Source organism: Oenanthe melanoleuca, unplaced genomic scaffold (assembly GCF_029582105.1).
Source record: "Oenanthe melanoleuca isolate GR-GAL-2019-014 unplaced genomic scaffold, OMel1.0 S001, whole genome shotgun sequence".
In the NCBI taxonomy this organism is placed as follows: Eukaryota; Metazoa; Chordata; class Aves; order Passeriformes; family Muscicapidae; genus Oenanthe; species Oenanthe melanoleuca.
This window is the reverse complement of record NW_026612650.1, coordinates 8,113,545-8,137,569: the sequence shown is the minus strand read 5'-3', so window position 1 is coordinate 8,137,569 and position 24,025 is coordinate 8,113,545. Positions and strand designations below refer to the sequence as shown.

Here is a 24,025-nt window from a genome sequence, read left to right as displayed (position 1 = left end):
GGGGGGAAAATAACAGGAATGATTCGGGAATGATCCAGGAATAATTCGGGATTTGGGGATAATTCGGGAATTTGGGGCCGGAGTCGGACACGGACACGGGTGAGAGGCTGGGGAAAATGGGAATAACGGGAATAATTCGGGAATAATTCGGAAATGATTCGGAATTTGGGGATTTGGGGATTTGGGGATTTGGGGAAAGGAATTCGGGAATTTGGGGCCGGAGTGGGAAACGGAGACGGGAGAGAGGCTGGGGGGAAAATAATGGGAATTTGGGGATTTGGGGATTTTGGAATTTGGGAATTTGGGAATTGATTTGGGACTTTGGATTTTGGGGATTTGGATTTTGGGGATTTGGGATTTTGGGGCCAGAGTCGGACACGGACACAGGGGAAAGACTGAGGGAAAATAACGTGAATTTGGGAATTTGGGAATAATTTGGGATTTGGGGCTGGAGTCGGATACAGACATGGGAGAGAGACTGGAAGGAAATACGGGGAGGATTCGGGAATGATTTGGGAATAATTCTGGATTTTGGGATTTGGGGATTTGGGGCCGGAGTCAGACACGGACACTGGGGAGAGACTGTGGGAATTAACGGGAATGATTCGGGAATAACTCGAGAATAATTTGGGAATGATTCTGGAACGATTCTGGAAAGATTCTGGAAAGATTCGGGAATAATTGGGGATTTGGGGATTTGGGACTGGGAATTGTGTGGACATGGGGACACAGGTGACACTCAGGTGACATCAGTGACACACACAGGTGACACTGAAGTGACACAGGTGACACAATAACACACACAAGTGACACTGAGGTGACACAGGTGATGCCAATGACACACAGGTGACACTGAGGTGACACAGGTGACATTAATGACACTCAGGTGACACAGGTGACAGGTGACACAATAACACACACAGGTGACACTGAGGTGACACAGGTGACATTAATGACACTCAGGTGACACTGGTGACACACAGATGACACAATGACACACACAGGTGACACAGGTGACGCCAATGAGACACAGGTGACACTCAGGTGGCACAATACACAGGTGACACAGGTGACACAATAACACACACAAGTGACACTGAGGTGACACAGGTGACATCATGACACACAGGTGACACTCAGGTGACACAATAACACACACAGGTGACACTGAAGTGACACAGGTGACATTAATGACACTCAAGTGACACAGGTGACACACAGATGACACAATAACACACACAGGTGACATTAATGACACACAGGTGACACAGGTGACACAATAACACACACAGGTGACATTAATGACACACAGGTGACACTGGTGACACACAGATGACACAATAACACACACAGGTGACACAGGTGACGCCAATGAGACACAGGTGACACTCAGGTGGCGCAATACACAGGTGACACAGGTGACACAATAACACACACAGGTGACACTGAGGTGACACAGGTGACACAGGTGACGTCAGTGTCCCACCTGAGCTGGCTGGTGGCCACCCATCCCCCATCCGGCAGCGCCACCTGCGCCAGGTCCGTGTCCCCATCGAGGGCGGCGCCGTCGCGCTCCCAGCCCAGCTCGGGGGGCCCCGCCCCCAGCTCGGGCCCCGCCCCCAGCCCTGGCCCCGCCCCCCGCACGCGGCAGCGCAGGCGCACGGAGCCGCCGGGGGCAGCGACGGTGTCCGAGGGCTCCTCCAGGAACCGCACACCTGGAACGGAGCACAGGTGGGACATCAGGGATCCCGGAATTCCCAGAAAAATCCCAAAATCACAGAGAAATCGCGGGAAAATCCCAAAAAAATCCCGGGAAAATGGATTAAAATAGACAAAATAATGGACAAAAATGGACAAAAATGGAAAAAAACCAAAATTCTACCCCCAAAATGGGACCAGGGCTGCTCCAGGAAGCGCAAATCTGGAACGGGACAGGTGGGACATCAGGGATCCTGGAATTCCCGGAATTCCCCCCGCAAAATAATAATAATAAAAAAAAAAAATCCCGGAAGGTCTTGGGAAAATCCAAGAAAAAAATTGAAAAAATTGGACAAAAATGGACAAAAATGGACAAAAATGGACAAAAATGGACAAAAATGGGAAAAAGCCCAAAACTGGACCCTCAGATCTCACCCAGGAACTCAAACCTTGAACTGGGGACAGGTGGGGACATCAGGAATCCTGGAATTCCCAAAATTCCCGAAATTCCTGAAAAATGCCGGGAAAAATTGGATAAAAATAGGGGGGAAATTGGACTAAAATGGAGTAAAATGACAAAAAAAGCCCAAAATTCGATCCGGAAATTTCGACCAGGAATTGAAACCTGGAACTGGGGACAGGTGGGGACATCGGGAATCCCGAAATTCCCGGAATTCCAAAAAAATCCCGGAAAAAAATTGGGGAAACAATGGAAAAAAAGCTCCAAAAATTGAGAAAATTTTCAATATATGGGGCAAAAAAAAATTCCAAAAAACGGGGAAAAAAAACAAAATTCCGGTTTTTTGGAGTGGTTTTAAGGCAATTTTGGGGAGATTTGGGGGTACCCCAAAATCCTGGGAATCCCCAAAAATTCCCCAAAATCCCAAAAATCTCCAGAATCTTCTTCAAGGATCCCCAAAAATCACCCGGGGACTCCCAAAAATCCCCCCAAAATCTCCCAAAAATCTCCAGAACCCGCAAAAATCTTTCAGGACCCCCCCCCAAGGAGCCCCAAAATCCCCTCTGGACCCCCCAAAATTTTTCAAAGAACCCCAACATTTCTCAAGAGACACCCGGGACCCCCCAAAATCCCCCAAAACTACTCGGGGACCCCCAAAATTTCCCCCAAATTTCTCCAGAACCCCCCAAATATTTCAAGACACCCCCCAAAAAATCACCCGGGACCCCCCAAAAATCCCCCCAAATCTCTTCCAGGGCCCCCCAAATCCATTCCGGACCCCCCAAAATCTTTCAAATCCCCCAAAATCCGCCCCCCCCCTAAAAAAATCGCCCAAAATCCCCCAGGACCCCAAGAAATCCTCCAGGACTTCCCCAAATTCATTAAAATAAAATAAAATAAAATAAAATAAAATAAAATAAAATAAAATAAAATAAAATAAAATAAAATAAAATAAAATAAAATAAAATAAAATAAAATAATAAAATAAAGCAAAATAAAATAATGAAATAAATACATAGTATTTTAGGAGTCGCTGCGGGGGTTTTTTCTGGGGGGGTCCTGGGGAATTTTGGGGGTCCCTGGAAAAAGGGGAGGGGTCAAATTTTGGGGACAATTCCCGGAATTTCGGGGTTTCTTTGCATTTTGGGTTTTTTTCTGCGGGGGTTTCCCAAATTCCCCCAAATGTTCCTCGAGCCCTGCGAGGGTTTCCGGTTGTGGGGCTTTTTGTTTTTTTTGTTTTTTATTGGGGGGGAGGGGGTGGTTGGGGAAGTGTCCTGGTTTTTTTTGTTTTTTTCTTTTTTGGGGGATTTTTTTTTTTTTTTGAGGGGCGTGGGATGGGGAGATTTGGGGTTTTTTTCAGGTTTTGGGGATTTTTTTGGGGTTTTTTGGGGGGTTTAGGGCGTTGGGGATTTGGGTGTTTTTTGTTTTTTTGGGCCATTTGGGGGATGTTTTTTGAGGAAATTTGGAGTTTGGGGGTATTTTGGGGGGGCCTGTTTTTTGGAGGGGGTTGGGGATTTTTTGGGGTTTTTTATATTTTTTATATTTGGGGAGGTTTCTGGAGAGATTTCGGGGGTTTGGGGCATTTTGGGGATTTTTTGGGGGGTTTTGTGGGGGTTTCTTTGGGGCGTCTTGGGATTTGGGGTTTTTTGGGATATTTGAGTTTTTTGGGGGGATTTTGGGGTTTTGGTTTTTGGTTTTTTTTGTTTTTTGTTTTTTGTTTTGTTTTGTTTTTTTGTTTTTTTTGTTTTGTTTGTTTTTTTGTTTTTTTTTGTTTTTTTGTTTTTTTGTTTTTTTGTTTTTTGTTTTTTTTTTTTTGGATATTCGGGGTTTTGAGGGGATATTTTGGGGTTTGGGGGTTTTTGGGGGATTTTTGTATAATTTGGGGGTCCTGGGGAGCGTTTTGGGGTTTTTTGGGGAGGGTTGGGGGTTTTTTGGGGTTTTTGAGAGTCTTTTGGTGGTTTTCGGGGAGGTTCGAGGTTTTTTGTGGGGGTTGGTTTTATTGTTGTTTTTTTAAATTTATTTTGGGGAGATTTTTGGTATCCAGAACTCCCCAAATCCCCCCAAAATCGACACCAACGAGCCCCAAAATCGGCCCTGAAACGGAGCCCGAATTTGGCCCCAAATCGCCCCAAAATCGGCCCCAAAATCGCCCAAAATTTGCGTTTCCTGTTTCCCTTCCCACGCTCCTCCCCTCTCCCACGGGACTCTCCGGAATCCCGGGAATTTCGCAAAATTCCCAAAAATACCCAAAATCGGGTGGGGGAGGGGCCCCAGCTGTGGGGTGGGGGAGGGAGCCCCGCCCATCCCCCCGGGGGGACCGCACCCCGAATTTTGGGTGGGGGAGGGGCACGGGGGGACGCCTCCCAAAAAAAGGGGGGGGAGTGGAAGAGGAGGGGGTCAGATCCTAAAATTTGGGGAGCCCCGAAATTTGGGACACCTCAAAATCGGGAAACTAAAAAATTGGGATTCCCTAAAATTGGGAAACCCCAAAATCCGGGGGACCCCAAAATTTGGAGACCCCTAAAATTATGAAAAAAATTTGGTAAATTTGAGATCCCCCGGAAATTTGGATTCCCTAAAATTGGGGAACCCCAAAATCGGGATCCCCAAAATTTGGGGGACACAAAATTTGGGAACCTCAAAATTTGGGATCCATTAAAATCAAGAAGTCGGGGGAACCCCAAAATTTGGAAACCCCTAATATTAGGAACCCTAAAATTTGGGATCCCCGGAAATTGGGATGCACTAAAATTGGGGAACCCCAAAATCGGGATCCCCAAAATTTGGGATTCCCCAAAATTTAGATTCACTAAAATTGGGAAATCCCAAAATCGGGGGACCCTAAAATTTGGGGGACTCCAAAATTTGGGTTCCTTAAAATTGGAATCCCCCCAAAATTTGGACACCCCAAAAGCTTTAAACCCCTAAAATTAGGAATCCCAAAATTTGGGAACCCCCGAAATTTGGATTCACTAAAATTGGGGAATTCCAAAAGTGGGACAACCCAAAATGAGGATCCCCCAAAAATGGGATTGCTTGAAATTGGGATCCACCCAAAATTTGGAACCCCAAAATCGGGACAACCCAAAATAGGGACACCCCCAAAAATGGGATTCCAAACCCAGGACCCCCCCCCCAAAACAAGAATCCCCCAAATTAGGATCCCCAAAACCCCTCAAAACCCCCCAAAACCCCCCAAAACCGGAACCAGCAAAATCGGCATCCCCAAAACCAGGAAACCCCAAAATCGGGACCCCCCCAAAATCGGGACCCCCCAAAAACGGGATCCCCCAAATTTGGGATCCTCCAAACCGGGATCCCCCCAAAAGCAGGAAACCCCAAAATCGAGATCCCCCAAAATCGAGACCCCCAAAATCTGGACACCCCAAAATCTGGACACCCCCAAATCGGGATCTGCCCAAAACCGAGACATGCCCAAAACCCAGATCCCCAAAATCGGGATCCCCCTAAAACCAGGAAATCCCAAAACCAGGAAACTCCCAAAATCGGGACCCCCCCAAATCAGGACCCTCCTAAGACCCCCCAAAACCGGGATCCCCAACATCGGGACACCTCAAAACCAGGAAACCCCAAAATCTGGACACCCCCACACCGGGAACCTCCTATCCCAGGACATCCCCAGGCTAAAGCCCCTCCCAAAACCGGGACACCCAAAATCGGAACCCCCAAAACCGAGACACCCCAAAACCGGGATCCCCAAAATCTGGACACCCCAAAACCGGGACTCCCCAAATTCGGGACCCGCCTAAAACCGGGACACCCCAAAACCGAGACCCCCAAATATCCCCCAAAAGCAGGACCCCCCAAAACCGGGACCCGCCTAAAAGTGGGATCCGCCTGTCCCGGGACATCCTCCCGCTAAAACCCTCCCAAAACCGGGATCCCCAAAACCGAGACCCCCAAAACCGGGACCTCCCAAATTCGGAGACCCCCAAAACCTGGATTCCCCAAAACCAGGACCTCCCAAATTCGGAGACTCCAAATCCGGGATTCCCCAAAATCGGGACCCGCCCAAAACCGGGACCCCCAAAACCGTGACACCCTCCCCAAACCCCCTCCGAAAACCTTAAGACCTCCCAAATTCGAGACCCGTCTAAAAGCAGGACCAGCCTAAAACCGGGACATCCCCTCCCCGAAAAACCCTTCAAAACCCGGGACATCCCAAACCGGGACATCTCAAAATCGGGACACCCCAAAACCGGGACACCCCAAAACCGGGACACTCCAAAACCGGGACCCCCCCAAAATCGGGACACCCCAAAACCGGAATCCCCAAACCGGGACCCTTAAAACCAAATTCGGGGTCCCCAAAACCGGGATTCCCCAAATCCGGGACCCTCCTAAAATCGGGACCCCTCCTGTTCGGGACATCTCCCCCTCTAAAAACCCCCTCAAAACCGAGACCCCCCAAAATCAAGGCACCCCAAATTCGGCATCCCCAAAACCGGACCCCCAAATCCCCCCCAAAACCAGGACACCACAAGTTCGGAAACCCCAAATTCTAGACCCGCCTAAAAAGGCGACCCTCCTGTCCTGGGACACACCCCCTAAAACCCCCCAAAAACCGCGACACCCCAAAAACGGAACCCCCCAAATTCCGAGTCCCCGAAACCGGACCCCCCACCAAACACCCCAAAAACCGGGGACCCCCCCAAATTCGGGTCCCCCCCCCCGCACTCACCGGGCGGGGCCGGGGTCGCTCCCGGGGCTGCGGCCGCCACCAGCAGCGACAGCGACAGCGACAGCGACAGGAGAGGGGGGGCCCCGCCGAGACCCCCCCCCATGGCCCCGACGAGGAGGAGGAGGAGGAGGAGGGAGGAAGGCCCCGGGTAACGGAAAAGAGGAGGAGGAGCAGGGCGGGGAGGGGATGAAGATCCCGGGATGACGGAGGAGGAAAAGATTCCCCCGGGATGACGAGGAGGAGGAGGAGGAGGAGGAGGAGGAGGAGGAGGAGGGAGCGGGGGAGGGAGGAAGGTCTCGGGATAGCGGGGAGGAGGAGGAGGAGGGAGGGAGGAAGGTCTCGGGAATAACGGAGAAGTTTTTGCCCGGATAGCGGAGGAGGAGGATGAGGGGGGGGGGATGAAGGCTCCGGGATGACGGAGGAGGAAAAGTTTTTCCTGGGATGACGGAGGAGGAGGAGGAGGAGGAGGAGGAGGAGGAGGGGAGGGAGGGGGAGGGAGATCCCGGGATGACGAGGAGGAGGAGGAGGAAGGTCCCGGGGGTGGGATGAAGGTCCCGGGATAACGGAGAAGGAGGAGGAAGCGGGAGGGAGGAAGATCCCGCGAATAATGGAGAAGTTTTTCCTGGGATGACGGAGGAGGAGGAGGGCGGGCGGGGGAGGGATGAAGGCCCTGGGGTGACGAAGAGGAGGAGAATTTTTTCTTGGGATGACGAAGAAGAGGACGAGGAAAGTCCCGGGATAACCGAAAGGAGGAGGAGGAGGAGAAGGAGGAGGAGGGAGGGTGGAAGATCTCAGGAATAACGGTGAAGTTTTTCCCTGGATAACGGAGGAAGGAGGAGGAGGGGGAGGGAGGGAGGGAGGGAGGGAGGGAGATCCCGGGACAGCGGAGGGAGGGCGGGGATGGGATGAAGGCCCCGGGATGACGAAGAGGAGGAGGAGGAGGAGGAAGGTCCAGGGATGACGGAACCGGCAAAACTTTTCCCGGGAGAGCGGAGGAGGAGGAGGAGGAGGAGGGCGGGGGAGGGAGGAAGGCCCCGGGGTGACGAAGAGGAGAAGAATTTTTTCTTGGGATGACGAAGAGGAGAGGAGGAAAGTCCCGGGATAACTCAAAGGAGGAGGAGGAGGAGGAGGAGGAGGGAGGGAGGAAGATTTCAGGAATAACGGAGAAGGTTTTGCCGGGATAACGGAGGAAGGACGAGGAGGAGGAGGAGGAGGAGGAGGATGAAGGTCTCCGGTTAACGGAAAGGAGGAGGAGGAGGGAGCGGGAGGAAGATCCCGGGATGACGAGGAGGAGGAGGAGGAGGAAGGTCCTGGGATAACTGAAAGGAGGAGGAGGAGGGTGGCGGGGAGGGGGATGAAGGCTCCGGGGTGGCGGAGTCTGGAGTTTTTCCTGGGATCACAGAGCAGAAGGAGGAGGAGGAGGAGGGGGGCGGTGGGATAAAGGCTCCGGGATGATGAAGAGGAGGAGGAGGATGGCAGGGATGGGGTGAAGGCTCCAGGATGATGGAGGAGAAGGAGGGAAGAAGACCCCGGGAGAGCGGACGAGGAGGAGGGATGAAGATTCCGGGATGAGGAAGAGGAGGAGGATGATGACAGGGATGGGATGAGGGCTTCGGGATCACGGAGATTTTCCCGCGAAAGTGCAGAGGAGGGTGGGGGTGGGATGAAGATCCCTCGATGAAGAAAAGGAGGAGGAGGATGACGGGGATGGGATGAAGGCTCCGGGCTCAGGAAGGAGGAGAGGTTTTTCCCGGGATAACAGAGGAAGAGGAGGAGGAGGGAATGAAGATCCCGGGAAGAAGAAGGAGAAGGAGGGAGGAAGATCCCGGGATGATGAAGAGGAGGAGGAGGGTGCCGGGGATGGGATGAAGGCTCCGGAGATTTTCCCGGGATTTTCTGAGCAAGCTCGAAGGGGGGAGCGGAGGGACCCGAACTGGGGACTTGGGGACATGAAATGGGGACTTGGGGATACTCCCGAGGTGACACCGAGCCCTTGGGGACACTCCCGGACCTTGGGGACACTCCTGAGCCTTGGGGACAATACCAGACCTTGGGGACACTCCCGAGATTCCGGACACTCCTGAGGTGGCACTGAGCCCTTGGGGACACTCCCGGGCCTTGGGGACATTCCTGAAGTGACACCAAATCCTTGGGGACACTCCTGGACCTTGGGGACACTGCTGAGGTGGCACTGAGGTCTTGGGGACACTCCCGAGCCCTGGGGACACTGCTGAGCCTTGGGGACAATTCCGAGGTGGCACCAAAGCTTTGGGGACAATCCCAAACTTTGGGGACAATTCCTGACTTTGGGAACTCTCCTGAAGTGACACCGAGCCCTTGGGGACACTCCTGTGTTTTGGGAACACTGCTGAGGTGGCACCAAAGCCCTGGGGACACTTCCGGACCCTAGGGACACTGGTGGCCCTTGGGGACACTGCTGAGGTGGCACCAAAGCCCTGGGGACACTTCCTGACCCTGGGGACACTGCTGAGTTGGCACTGACGCCTTGGCGACACTGGTGGCCCTTGGGGACAGCAAGGGCCAATCGCGTGTCCCTTTTGTCCCCGCGGTGTCACCTGCGCGTCCCCGTGCCTGCCCTGCCCCCCGCGTTGTGTAAGCGCTGCCACCTTTGTCCCCTCGCTGTCCCCTCCGTCACCTTTGTCACCTTTGTTCCCTCCCTCCTCCTGCCGGCCTGGGGCACCCGCAGGGGACACGGGACAGCGACGGGACAGAGGGGACAGGGAGGGTACACCTTGGGGACATCGTGGGGACATGGGGACAGGGTGGGGGACGGTTCCCACCGTGTCCCCTCGGTGCCCCCAAGGCTGTGCCACCCTCGGGCTGTCCCTGTCACTGTCCCCACCCCTGTCCCCGTGGTGTCTGTGCCACCCCCGCCCTGTCCCCAGGCTGTCCCCAACCTGTCCCCACGGTGCCTGTGCCACCCCCGGAGTGTCCCCGCCCTGTCCCCAGGCTGTCCCAAACCTATCCCCACGGTGCCTGTGCCAGCCCCGGAGGGCCCCCCCCCCGTCCCCAGGCTGTCACCACGGTGTCCCCAATCCTGTCCCCGTGCTGCCTGCGCCACCCTCGGACTGTCCCTATCAGTGTCCCCAGGCTGTCACCACCTGTCCCCACCTGTCCTCGTGCCCGTGCTATCCTGGGACTGTCCCCGCCCTGTCCCCAGCCTTGTCACCATGGTGTCCCCATGTTGTCCCCAAACCTGTGCCGTTCTGGGACTGTCCCTGTCACTGTCCGCACGCTGTCCCCAGGCTGTTCCCCACGTTGTCCTTGGGCTTATGCTATGCTGGGACTGTCCCAGTCAGCGTCCCCAGCTTTGTCACCACGGTGTCCCCTCGCTGTCCCCGTGCCATCCCCAGCATTGTCCCCTCGTGTCTCCTCCCTGTCCCCTCTCCATCCCCTCTGTCCCCTCATTGTCCCCTCATTGTCCCCTCTCTGTCCCCTCATTGTCCCCTCAGTGTCCCCTCTCTGTCCCCTCCCTGTCCCCTCTCTGTCCCCTCCCTGTCCCCTCATTGTCCCCTCATTGTCCCCTCATTGTCCCCTCCCTGTCCCCTCAGTGTCCCCTCCCTGTCCCCTCCCTGTCCCCTCATTGTCCCCTCAGTGTCCCCTCCCTGTCCCCTCCCTGTCCCCAGACCGGTCCGGTCACAGATTTGGGTTCCACCTCCGCCCTTTGCGCCACCTCCGCCCTGCTTTAAATGTCCCCAGATTGTCCCCAGATTGTCCCCGAGTGCCACCATGGCGGCGGTGCTGCTGGCGCTGCTGGCGCTGCTGGCGCTGGCGCTGCTGTCGCTGATGTCGCGACATCGCTCACTGGCCTCGCGCCTCCCGCCGGGTCCCCCCGCGCTGCCGCTGCTCGGGAACCTGCTGCAGGTGTCCCCGTTCCGCACGCTCCAGTCCCTGCTCAAGGTGGGATTTGGGGCAAATTTGGGAAAATTTGGGGTTTGGGAACCTTTAAGATTTTTTTTTAGATTTTAAAATAAAATTTCTTTGTTTTTTTTTTTTTTTTTTTTTCCATTTTCCCCGATTTTTAGGGGGGATTTGGGGGGTTTGTGATCCTCCGCATATTCCAGTCCTTGTTCAAGGTGGGAATTTGCGGAAATTTGGGAAATTTGGTAAATTTGGCGTTTTGGAAATTTTTGGGATTTTTTTTTGGATTTTTTGGGAATTTTGGGGGGAATATTCCCGAATTTTTAAAGGGATTTTTAGGAGGGATTTAAAGGGGTTTAGGAGGATTTAGGGGGATTTGGGACCCCCCTGCACCTTCCAGTCCCTGTTCAAAGTGGAAATTTGGGGGAAATTTCGGGAATTTGGGGAAATATGGGGTTTTGGGAATTTTTTGAGAATTTTTTGAGAATGTTTTGGAATTTTTTGAGATTTTTTTCCCCCGAGTTTTTAAATAGAGTTTTAGAAGGTTTTAGGGGTTTTGGGGCGATTTTGGGGGATTTGGGACCCCTCTGCACCCTCTAGTCCCTGCTCAAGGTGGGAATTTTGGTGAAAATTTGGGGAATTTTGGCAAATTTGGGGGGTATTGAATTTTTGGGGGATTTTTTTGGGAATATTTTGGGATTTTTTTCCATTTCATTTTTCGGTTTTTAGGCATTTTTAGGGGGGATTTAGGGGGGTTTGGGACCCCCCCCGCACATTCCATTCCCTGCTAGAGGTGGGAATTTGGGGTAAATTTGGGGTTTTGAGGATTTTTCGTTTTGTTTTGTTTTGTTTTTTTTTTGGCATATTTCCAGCGGTTTTTTTTCTTTGTTTGTATATTTGTGGGTTTTTTTTTTTTTTTTGTTTTGTTTTTTGTGGGTTTTTTTTTGTTTTTGTTTTTGTTTTTTTTTTTTTTTGTTTTTTTGTTTTTTTGTTTTTTTTTTGTTTGTTTTTGTTTTTGTTTTTGTTTTTTTTTTGTTGGTTTTTTTTTTTTTTTCCTGTCTCTGGGCTGATTCTTGGGGGTTTTGGGGCGGTTTTAGGGGGATTTGGGATCCCTCCCGCACCTTCCTGTCCCTGCCCAAGGTGGGAATTTGGGGCAAATTTGGGAAAATCTGGGAAATTTGGGCTTTGGGGATTTTTTGAGATTTTTTTGGGAATTTCCCCGGGTTTTTTAGGTTTTATTTTGGTTTTTTTCGGGGGTTTCAAGGGGGTTGGGAGGCTCCAGGTGTCCCCGTTCTGCACCCTCCAGTTCCTGCACAAGGTGGAAATTTGGGGGAAATTTGGGGAATTTTGGGAAATTGGGGGTTTAGGGGGTATTGAATTTTTTTATGATTTTTTGGGAATATTTTGGGATTTTTTTTCCATTTAACTTTTCAGTTTTGAGGCGTTTTTAGGGGGGATTTATGGGGGATTGGACCCTGCTGGACATTCCAGTCCCTTTGCAGGATGGGAATTTGGGGGAAATTTGGGAAATTTTGGGAAATTTGGAGTTTGTGAATTTTTTTGGGTTTTTTTTGGAAATTTTTCCATTTTTCCCCCTTTTTTAGGCGACTTTAGGAGGGATTTAGGGAGGGTTGGGACCCCCCTGCACCTTCCAGTCCCTGCTGAGGGTTGGAATTCGGGGGAAATTTGGGGAAATTTGGGAAATGTGGGTTTGGGGATTTTTGATGAATATTTTGGAAATCTTTTGGAATTTTTGGGTAAATATTTTTGGGGAATTTCCCCGAGTTTTTAAAGGGATTTTTAGGAGGGATTTAAAGGGGTTTAGGAGGATTTAGGGGGATTTGGGACCCCCCTGCACCTTCCAGTCCCTGCTCAAAGTGGAAATTTGGGGGAAATTTGGGGAAATTTGGGAAATTTGGGCTTTGGAGATTTTTTGAGATTTTTTTGGGAATTTCCCCGGGTTTTTTAGGTTTTATTTTGGTTTTTTTCGGGGTTTCAGGGAGGTTGGGAGGCTCCAGGTGTCCCCGTTCTGCACCCTCCAGTTCCTGCAGAAGGTGGGATTTGGGACAAAATCGGGAAAATTTGGGAAATTTGGGATTTGGGGATTTTTAGGAATTATTTTTAGATTTTTTTTTAATTTTGGGGGGATTTTTTTCCCCATTTCTCCCGTTTTGAGGCGTTTTTAGGGGGGATTTATGGGGGATTGGACGCTGCTGGACATTCCAGTCCCTTTGCAGGATGGGAATTTGGGGGAAATTTGGGGAGTTTTGGGAAATTTGGAGTTTGTGAATTTTTTGGGATTTTTTGGGATTTTTTTGGATTTTTTTTCCATTTCCCCCCCTTTTTTAGGTGTTTTTAGGGGGATTTTAGGGGGTTTTGGGACCTCCCTGCACCCTCCAGTCCCTGATGAGGCTGGGAATTCGGGGGAAATTTGGGGAAATTTGGGAAATGTGGGTTTGGGGATTTTGAGGAATTTTTGGAAATTCTTTTGGAATTTTTAGGGCGAATTTTTTGGGGATTTTTCCCGAGTGTTTTAGGGATTTTTAGGGGCGGTTTAAGGGGGTTTAGGGGGATTTGGGGGTTTTTGGATCCCCCTGCAATTTCCAGTCCCTTTACAACATCGCAATATTGGGGAAATTTGGGGGTTGGGGCATTTTGGGGAATTTTTTTGGAATTTTTTTTTTTTAATTTTTCATGTTTTTTAAACGGATTTTGAGGGGCTTTTGGGGTGGCTTTAGGGGTATTTGGGACCCCTCTGCACCTTCCAGTCCTTGCTCAAGGTACAAATTTTGGGGAAATTTGGGGAAATTTGGGAAATTTGGGGGTTTGGGAATTTTTTTGATTTTTTTTTTTTTTTAATTTTAGGGATATTTTTTCCTTTTTTTTTCCAGTTTTTAAACGTTTTTAGCGGGGATTTAGGGGGATTTGGGACCCCCCTGCACCTTCCAGTCCCTGCTTAAGGTGGGAATTTGGGGAAAATTTGGGAATTTTTGGGAATTTGGGGAATTTTGTGGATTTTTGGGGTTTTTTGGAGGAATTTTGGGAGGTTTTGGGTGCGATTTTGGTGGAATTTGGGACCATTTAGGGCTGATTTTGTGGGATTTTGAATGAATTTTTATGGATTTGGGGCGATTTTGGGGGGATTTTAATCGATTTTTGGGTATTTTTATGGATTTGTTTTGTATTTTTATGAGATTTTTTTATTTTTGTGGAATTTTTGGTTTTGGGGGGATTTTCATGGGATTTTCATGGGATTTTTTAATGGGATTTTAATGGGATTTTCATGGGATTTTTTAATGGGATTTTCATGGGATTTTAATGGGATTTTTATGGGATTTATGTGGGATTTTTATGGGATTTTTATGGGAATTTTATGGGAACTTTATGGGAATTTTATGGATTTGGAAGGATCCTAATGGGATTTTTATTGCGATTTTGATGGGATTTTTGTAAGATTTTAATGGGATTTTAATGGGATTTTAATGGAATTCTTTACAGGACTTTACAGGGATTTTAATGGGATTTTAATGTGATTTTTATGGATTTGGGGGGATTTTAATGGGATTTTAATGGGATTTTGAATGGGATTTTAATGGGATTTTGAATGGGATTTTCATGGAATTTTTATGAGATTATTAATGAGATCTTTATGAGATTGTTGTGGGATTTTAATGGGATTTCAATGAGATTTTTAAATGGCACTTTAATGGGGTTTTTATGGGATTTTTGTGGGATTTTAATGAGATTTTCATGAGAATTTTAAGCAATTCGATAGGATTTTTTATGGGATTTTCGTGTGATTTTATGGGATTTTTATGAATTTTCCCATATTTCCATGGATTTTTTTGTTTACTTTCCCAGGATTTTCATTAATTTCATTTGGATATTTGTGTTTCTCTCTGCCCCCAGCTGAGCGAGCGCTCCGGGCCAGTGTTCACGGTGTGGCTGGGCTGGGTTTGGATGGGATTTGCTGTATTCCCATGGGATTTTTGTTGATTTTCACGGGTTTTTTTTTGACTTTCCCAGGATTTTCACTAAGTTCATTTGGATATTTGTGTTTCCTGCCTCCCCAGCTGAGCGAGCGCTACGGGCCGGTGTTCACGGTGTGGCTGGGCCCGCGGCCGGTGCTGGTGCTGCGCGGCTCCAGCGCCGTGCGCGAGGCGCTGGTTGGGAACCCCGAGGTGTTCGCGGGGCGCGGGCGGATGCCGACCGTGGAGAGCACCTTCAGGGGCTACGGTGAGAGCCGGGAACAGCCCCAGTCAGCCCCAAAACCGGGCTGGGACAGCCCCAAAACCACCCAGAAATACCCCTGGGACAGCCCTGAATCACCCCGAAAACAGCCTGGAAATACAGCTGGGACAGCCCCAAAAACATCCTGAATATACACCTGGAACAGCCCCGAATCACCCCAAAAACATCCTGAAAATTCATCTGGGACAGCCTCAAATCACCCTGAAAACACTCAGAAATACACCTGGGACAGCCCCAAAAACACCCGAAAAATACACCAGGAACTGCCCCAAAAACACCCAGAAATACACCTGGTACAGGCCCAAAACCACCCCAAAAACATCCTGAAAATAGAGCTGAGACAGCCCCTAATCACCCCAAAAACACCCCTGGGACTACCCCAAAAACACCCAGAAAATACACCTGGAACAGCCCCAGAAACACCCCAAAAATACACCTGGAACTGCTCCAAAGACACCCAGAAAACACAGCTGGGACAGCCCCAAATCACCCCAAAAATAAATCTAGAACAGCCTCAAATCAACCCCCAAAACATCCCGAAAATATCCCTGAGACAGTCCAAAAAACACCCCAAAAACATTCTAAAAATACATCTGGAACAGCCCCAAATCACCCCGAAAACACCCCAAAAATACCTGGAAGCTATCTCCAAAAATCATCCTGACAAAGCACCCCCAAATACCCCCGAATATCCCACAATAATCCCCCAAGAATCATTTAAAAAACCGCCAAGCCACCCCAAAAACAGCCTGAAAATACACCCAGAACAGCCCCAAATCACCCCAAATCACCCCAAAACTACACCTGGGGCAGCCCCAGATCACCCCAAAAACATCCTGAAAATTCACCTGCAACAGCCCCAAATTCCCCATTTCCCAGGGATTTTTTCCCAGTTTTTTTCCATTTCCAATGGATTTTTCTCCATCTCCCAAATGATTTCCCCCATTTCCCAACACATTTTTCCCATGGATTTTTTCCCATTTCCCATGGATTTCTTTCCCCATTTTCCCCCATTTCCAATGGATTTATCCCCATTTCCCATGGATTTAACCCAAATTTTCCCATTTCCCATGGATTTAATCCAACGTTTCCCATTTCCCATGGATTTTTTTCCCATTTCCCATGGATTTCCCCATTTCCCAATGGATTTTCCCCCAGTTTTTCCCCCCATTTCCCATCGATTTCCAGCCAAATTTCTCATTTCCCACAGATTTCCCCATTTTCCAATGGATTTTCCCCCCATTTTTTTACCATTTCCAATGGATTTTTCTCCATTTTCCATGGATTTTCCCCCATTTCCCATGATTTTTTTTCCCATTTCCCAATGTATTTTCCCCATATTTTCCCAATTTCCCACGGATTTAATCCCAATTTTCCCATTTCCCATGGATTTTCCCCCAGTTTTTCCCATTTCCCATTGAATTTTCCCCAATTTCTGCCCCTCTTCAAAGCAGTTTTTCCACCTTCCCAACTGATTTTTCCCATTTCCAAAGGGATTTTCCCCCATTTTTTCCCCATTTCCCAACAATTTAACCCAGCTTTTCCCATTTCCCATGGATTTTCCCCCCAGTTTCCCCATTTTTCATGGATTTCTCCCCAATTTTCCCATTTCTCATGGAATTTTCCCCCATTTCTCCGAACTCCAGGTGTTGTTTCTTCGCACAGGCAGCGCTGGCAGCAGCTCCGCCTCTTCTCCCTGATGGATTTTCCCATTTCCCATGGATTTAATCCCCAATTTCCCCATTTCCCAATGTATTTCCCCCATTTCCCATGGATTTTTTTTCTCATTTCCCAATGGATTTTTCCGCATTTCCCATGGATTCTCCCATTTCCCATGCATTTAATCCCCATTTTTCCCCATTTCCGATGGATTTTTTCCCCATTTCCCATGGATTTAATCTCCATTTCCCATTGATTTTTTCCCATTTCCCACGGGCTTCCCCATTTCTCACCGATCTCTCCCTGCTCCAGGTGTAGTTTTCGTGGACGGGGAGCGCTGGCGGCAGCTCCGCCACTTCTTGGTGACGGATTCTCCCATTTCCCATTAATTTAATTCTCAATTTCCCCATTTTCCATGGATTTTTCCCCATTTCCCATGGATTTTTTCCCATTTCTCACCGATCTCTCCCTGCTCCAGGTGTAGTTTTCGCGGACGGGGAGCGCTGGCGGCAGCTCCACCGCTTCTCGTTGACGTATTTTCCCATTTTCCATGGATTTAATCTCCATTTTCCCCATTTCCCATGGATTTCTGTCCGATTTTCCCATTTCCCACGGATTTTTCTCCATTTCCCAAGGATTTTCCCATATTCCAATGGATTCTCCCATTTCCCATGGATTTAATCTACATTTTTCCCCATTTCCCAATAGATTTCCCCATTTCCCATGGATTTTTCCCCATTTCCCATGGATTTTTTTCCCCATTCCTCACCGATCTCTCCCCACTCCAGGTGTAGTTTTCGCGGACGGGGAGCGCTGGCGGCAGCTCCGCCGCTTCTCCCTCACGGTGCTCCGGGATTTCGGGATGGGGCGCCGCAGCATTGAGAGCCGGATCCAGGAGGAGGCCCAGGAGCTGCTCAAGGAGTTCCAGAAAACCCAAGGTACCAAATTTTGGGAGGTTTTGGGCTGGAAAAATCATGGAAATCATCCCCAAAAAAAAATCAGCTGGATAAAACAAATCACCGAAATAACCCAAAATGGTCCAAAATTATCCCAAAAAACCCGCAATGAAATCAGCCTAAAACGGCCCCAAAAAACCCAAAACCACACCAGAAATTCCCCTAAATTATCCCAAAATTAATTTTGAGAGACCACACTGAAATGTGCCCGAAATACCCCAAAATCAACACAAAAAGTGCGCTGAAATCAGCCCAAAATACCTCAAAATGATCCCAAAATTCCCCCAAAACTGCCTCAAAACCACCCCAAAACTCCCCAAAATTATCCCTGAAACCCCCCAAAAACCCCTTCAAAAAGAGCAAAGACTTCCAAAAAAATCATCCCAAAAACCCCCAAATCACTCCAAGATTACCCCCAAATTATCCCAAATAAATCCCAAAATACGCAAAAATCATCCCCAAATTAATCCCAAAACAGCCCAAAGCCACCCCACAATATCCAAAAAAATCCCAAAAATATCCCAAAATATCACAAAAATATCACCAAATCATCCCAAAAGATCATCCCAAAACCCAAAATCTACCCCAAAACCTCTTCAGAATTATCCCTAAATCGTTTTATTCGGAAAATCCCAGAAAAATCCCATAAAAATCCCAAAAAATATCCCAGATAATTCCCAGAAAAATCCTGGAAAAATCCTGGGAAAATTCTGGAAAAATCCCAGTAAAATCCCAGAAAAATCTTGGGAAAATCAAAAAAAAACCACAGAAATATCACAGGAAAATCACAGAAAAATCCTAGCAAAATCCCAAAAAATCCAGAAAAAATCCCCAAAAACCCCCAGAAAAGTCCTACAAAAACTCCAAAAAAATCCCTAAAAAATCACGGCAGAATCCTGGGAAAAGCCCAGATAAATCCCAGAAAAATCCTCAAAAAATCCCAGAAAAATCCGGGGAAAATCTGGGGAAAATACAAAAAAAAAATCCAGGAAATATTGCAGAAAAAATCCCATTAAAAAATCTGGGGAAAATCCCAGAAAAATCCTGGAAAAAAAAACCAGAAAAATCCTGTAAAAATCCCCTTAAAATCCTGTGAAAATCCCAGAAAAATCCCCAAAAATCCCAGAAAAATCCTAAAAAATCCTAGAAAAGATCCCAAAACATCCCAAAAAATCCTGGAAAAATCCCAAATTTGTGGAATTTCCCCAAATTCCCAGGAAGCCGTTTGACCCCATGTTCCTGCTAAGCCGTGCCGTGTCCAACATCATCTGCCCCATCCCACAAAATCATCCCAAAACCTCAAACCCAGCCCAAAACCACCTGGAATGACCCCAAAAACTGATTTGTAGGGAAAAATCCCAGAAAAATCCCAGCAAAATGCAAGAAAAGATCCCCAAAAATTCCCCAAAAATTCTAAAAAATCCCGGAAAAATCCCTCCAAAGTCCCAGAAAAATCCCAAGAAACCCGTAAAAATCCTGTAAAAATGCAAGAAAAAAATCCCCAAAATTCCTGAAAAATCCCAGAAAAATCCCCAAAAAACCCCAGGAAAATCCTTAAAAACCCCAGAAAAATCCAAAAAAATCCCTGAAAAATCTCATAAAAATCCCAGAAAATTAATAAAAAATAATAATTTAAAAAATCCCAAAAAATCCCAGAAAAATCCTGGAAAAATCCCAAACTTGTGGAATTTCCCCAAATGCCAGGGAAGCCGTTTGACCCCACGTTCCTGCTGAGCTGTGCCGTGTCCAACATCATCTGCTCCATCGTGTTCGGGGATCGATTCCCCTACGAGGACCCCGAGTTCCTGGAGCTGCTGCAGATGATGAACGACAGTTTCAGGGAGATGAGCACCACCTGGTCCCAGGTAACAAATTTTGGGAATTTTGGGGAAATCTTGGAAAAATTTGGGGAATTTTCAGGAATTTTTGAGGGATTTTTTGGGAATTTTGTCGAGTTTTTTGGAAATTTTTTTTTAATTTTTGAGAATTTTTTTTTTTTTTTTTTTTTTTTTTTTGTGGTTTTTTGTTTTTTGGGAAGTTTATGAGGACATTTTGGGGGATTTTTTTTTTTTTTTTTTTTTTTTGATTTTTTGATTTTTTGAGAAATTTTTGGGAATTTTTGGGGCAATTTGAGTGAGGGATTTTGGGAAGTGACTCCCGAGTTCCTGGAGCTGCTGCAGCTGATGAATGAGAGTTTCAGGGAGATGAGCACCAGCTGGACCCCATTTGGAGAATTTTGGGGAAATTTTGGGATAATTTGGGATATTTTCAGGAATTTTGGGGGGGGTTTTGGGGATTTTTTGGGAAAATTTTTGGGGTTTTTTATAATTTTTTGAGAATTTTTTCTACATTTTTTGGTGGTTTTAAGATTAAAAATAGTGATTTTTTTTGTGGTTGCTGTGAAATTTTGGGGGATTTTTGGGAATTTTTTTGGAATTGTTTGGAATTTTTGAGAAATTTTGGGGGCATTTTTTCTGAATTTAAAAAAAAAATTCAATTTTTTTTAATTTTTAAATTTTTTTTTTAAAGTTTTAAAAATTTTTTGGAGATTTTTTTGAATTATTTTTTCTTAACTTCTTGAGAAATTTTGGGAGATTTTTTTAAACTTTTTTGGATTTTGAGGGGTTTCTGGGGATTTTGTGGGAATTTTGGGGAATTATTTTGGATTTTTTTTTTAAAGTTTGGTAAATTTTTTAGAATTTTTGGAGGGCATTTTGGGGGATTTTTTATTTGATTTTTTGGGATTTATTGGGAATTTTTGGGGCAATTTGAGTAAGGGATTTTGGTAAGTGATTCCCAAATTCCTGGAGCTGGTACAGCTGCTGAATGACAGCTGCAGGGAGATGAGCAGCAGCTGGGCTCAGGTACGGGATTTGGGGAATTTTGGGAAATTTTGGGAAAATTTGGGGAAATTTTGGGATTTTTTGGTGGAATTTTTGGGATTTCGGGGAGATTTTTGCAATGAATTTTCTGATTTTTTGGGTGGTTTTGGGGTGATTTTGGTTCTGGTTTTGGGGTAGTTCTGAAAGGAATTTTCTGGATTTTTGGGATGATTTTGGGATGGTTTTGGGGGTGATTTTGTGGATGACTTTGGGCGTGATTTTGTGGATGACTTTGGGGTGATTTTGTGGATGATTTTGGGGTGGTTTTGGGGGTGATTTTGGGGTGGTTTTGGTGCCATTTTGGGGCAGTTTTGAGAGGAATTTCCTGGAGTTTTTTTCCCTGGATTTCTGGGAGATTTTTGGGAGATGATTTTGGGGTGGCTTTGAGGGTGATTTTGGACTGGTTGTTTGGGTGGTTTTGGTTCCATTTTTGAGGCAGTCTGGGGGTGAATTTTCTGCATTTTTTTGGGTTTTTCTGTAATTTTTTGGAGAGTTTGCTGTGGATTTTAGGTTCCTTTTTGGGCTGATTTTTCAGCCGTTTTTTGTGCAATTTTTGGGGAAATTTCTGCCCATCTGTTGTCGATTTTGGGTGTTTTAGAGACGATTTTGGGGTGATTTCAGAGTGGTTTTGGTGCCATTTTTGGAACTATTTGGGAGGAATTTTCTGGATTTTTTGGATTAATTTTCTGGATTTTTTGGGGATGATTTTGGGGTGGTTTTGGTTCTGGTTTTGGAGCAGTTTAGGGTCGAATTTTCTAGATTTTTTTTGGCTGGTTTTGGGGTGTTCTTGGCGCCATTTTGGGGCAGTTTTGAGAGGAATTTCCTGGATATTTTTTTTTCTGGATTTCTGGGACATTTTGGGGATTTTCTGGATATTTGGGGGATGATTTTGGGGTGGTTCTTAGGGTGATTTTGGCGTGGTTTTGGGGGTTGTTTTGGGGAATTTTTTGGTTCTGTTTGTGGGGCAGTTTGGGGGCAACTTTTCTGCATTTTTTTGTGGTTTCTCTCGAGATTTTTTTGGGAGGGTTTGCTGCGGATTTTGGGTTCATTTCGGGCTGTTTTGGGCCGATTTTTGTGCTATTTTGGGGGCGATTTCCGCTGGGTTTTGGGTATTTTGGGGCCGGCTTTGGGACGCTCGGGCTCTCCCCAGCTGTACGACATGGCCGAGCCGCTGCTGCAGTGGCTGCCGGGGCCGCACCGGCGCATCCCGCACCTCCTGGGCAGGATGCGCAGCTTCATCGCGCGGCGCGTGCGGGACAACGCGCGCAGCCTCGACCCCCGCAGCCCCCGCGACTTCATCGACGCCTTCCTCATCCAGATGGACAAGGTGGGGCGGGGGCGGGTCCTGGGGGGGTCCTGGGGGGTTTGGGGGAGATTTGGGGGAGTCCTGGGCGGGTCTGGGGGGGATTTGGGGGATTTTGGGGGGGTCCTGGGGGGACTGGGGGAATTTTGGTGTTCCTGGAGGGGTTTTTGCAGGCCCTGGGGGTGTTTCGGGGGGTCCTGGGGGGTTTTCGGGGGGGATCCGGGGGGGGGTTGGGGGTTTTCATGGTCCTGGAGGTGTTTGAGGGGGGGGTTTGGGTGGGACTCCCCAGTTCCCATTTTTGGGGTGGGATCCCTCAATTCCCGTTTCTGGATTGGTTTCCCCAATTCCCATTTTTGAATTGGGATCCCTCAGTTCCCATTTCTGGTGTAGGATTCCCAATTTTGGATTTTTTGGGGTGGGGTCCCCCAGATTTGGATTTTGGGGTGGGATTCCCAGTTTTCATTTTTGGGTTGGGTTCCCCAAATCCTGTTCTTGAGGTGGGATCCTCCAGTTCCTAATTTTGGGGCTGGGATCCCTCAGTTCCCATTTTGAGGTGTGATTCCCCCAGTTCCCATTTTTGGGGTGGGATCCCTCAGTTCCTGTTTTTTTGGGATGGGCTCCCCAATGTTGGGTTTTGGGTTTGGATTCCCAGTTCCTATTTTTGGGGTGGGATTCCCAATTTTGGATTTTTTTGGGGTGTGATTTCCCAATTCTGGATTTTGGGGTGGGATCCTCCAGTTCCCGTTTTTGAGTTGAGATTCCCCAATTTTGGATTTTGGGGTGTAATTCCCAATTCCCATTTTTGGGGTGGGATCCCCCAGTCCCCATTTTTGGGTTGGGTTCCCCAGTTCCTATTTTTGGGGTGGGCTCCCCAATTTTGAATTTTTTGGCTTGGGCTCTCCCAGATTTGGATTTTGGGATGAGATCCCCAATTCCTGTTTTTGGGGTGGGGTTCCAATTCTGGATTTTGGGATGAGATTCCCAATTCCCATTTTTGGGTTTAGATTTCCCAATTCCCGTTTTTGGGGTGGGCTCCCCCAATTTTGGGTTTTTGGGGTGGAATTCCCCCAGTTCCCATTTTTGGGGTGGGATTTCCTAATTCTGGATTTAGGAGCAAGATTTCCCAATTCCCGTTTTTGGGGTGGGGTCCTCCAATTTCCCCAATTCTGGGTTTTGGGATGGGATCCCCAATTCCCATTTTTTTGGAGTGGGCTCCCCAGTTCTGGATTTTTTGGGATGAGCTCCCCAGTTTTGGGTTCTGGGGTGGGCTGCCCCAGTTCTCATTTTTGGGGTGGGATTCCCCATTCCTGTTTTTGGGTTGGGATCCCCCAGTTACCATTTTTGGGATGGGCTCCCCAGTTCTGGATTTTTTGGGATGGGCTCCCCAATTTTGAGTTGTGGGGTACCCTCTCCCAGTTCCCATTTTTGGGTTGGGATCCCCAGTTCCCCTTTTTTGGGGTGGGCTCCCCAATGTTGTTGTTTTTGGCAGGAGAAGGACAATCCCAATTCCGAGTTCACCATGGAGAACCTGGAGCTCACCACGCTGAATCTTTTCTTCGCGGGCACCGAGACCGTCAGCTCCACGCTGCGCTTCGGCTTCCTCTACCTCATGAAGCACCCCCAGGTGGAAGGTGCGCCAGGGCAACCCCAAAACCCCAAATTCCCAAATTCCACAAATTCCCAAAACCCCCAAATTTCCAAATCTCAAATCCCCAATTCCTCAAGCCCTCAAATCCCAAATCCCCAAATCCCTGAATCCCCAGATCTCGAATTCCCACATCCCAAATTTCTGCCCCCAAATTCCCAAATCATCAATTTTCAAATCCCCAAATTCCCAATTCCCAAATTTCCACTCCCAAATCCCCAAACCCCTAAATCCCCCAAGTCCCAAATCCCCAATTCTCCAAATTCCAGTCCCCAGATCCCCAAATCCCCAAATTCTTAATTTCCCAAATCCTAAATCCCGAATCAGCAAATTCCCCTAATCCCCAAATCCCAAACCCCCAAATCCCAAACCCCAAATCCTAAATCCCCAAATCCCAAATCCCTGATCCCAAATCCCCAAATCCCCAAATCCCAAATCCCCAAATCCCTGATCCCAAACCGTAAATCCCAAATACCCAAATCCTGATGCCAAATCCCAAATCCTCAAATCCCAAATCCCCAAATCCCCAATCTCAAATCCCCAAATCCCAAATCTCCCAATCCCCCAATCCTAAATCCCCAATCCCA

At 47.9% G+C, this 24,025-nt stretch overlaps 2 protein-coding genes across 3 annotated transcripts in view; one reads left to right on the top strand and one right to left on the bottom strand.

Annotated features, from left to right (window-relative positions):
* The window catches only part of AXL (AXL receptor tyrosine kinase), a 34,952-nt gene extending 26,701 nt beyond the window's left edge, over positions 1-8,251 (bottom strand). Inside the window, exons 1-2 of the mRNA XM_056515413.1 lie at positions 6,861-8,251; positions 1,487-1,715 (exon numbers count right to left, since the gene is read on the bottom strand). Of these exons, the coding sequence (XP_056371388.1) occupies positions 1,487-1,715; positions 6,861-6,963 (332 nt within the window). The 5' untranslated portion in view covers positions 6,964-8,251. The remainder of the gene's footprint in view (positions 1-1,486; positions 1,716-6,860) is intronic.
* Positions 8,252-10,089: 1,838 nt separating this feature from the next.
* The window catches only part of LOC130266103 (cytochrome P450 2G1-like), an 18,970-nt gene continuing 5,034 nt past the window's right edge, over positions 10,090-24,025 (top strand). The window contains exons 1-6 of one of the 2 annotated variants that reach the window (XM_056515422.1): positions 10,090-10,781; positions 14,816-14,978; positions 17,441-17,590; positions 19,313-19,473; positions 21,641-21,817; positions 23,283-23,424. In XM_056515422.1, the coding sequence (XP_056371397.1) occupies positions 10,611-10,781; positions 14,816-14,978; positions 17,441-17,590; positions 19,313-19,473; positions 21,641-21,817; positions 23,283-23,424 (964 nt within the window). In that variant the 5' untranslated portion in view covers positions 10,090-10,610. The remainder of the gene's footprint in view (positions 10,782-14,815; positions 14,979-17,440; positions 17,591-19,312; positions 19,474-21,640; positions 21,818-23,282; positions 23,425-24,025) is intronic. The other variant, XM_056515423.1, reaches the window with a different exon arrangement.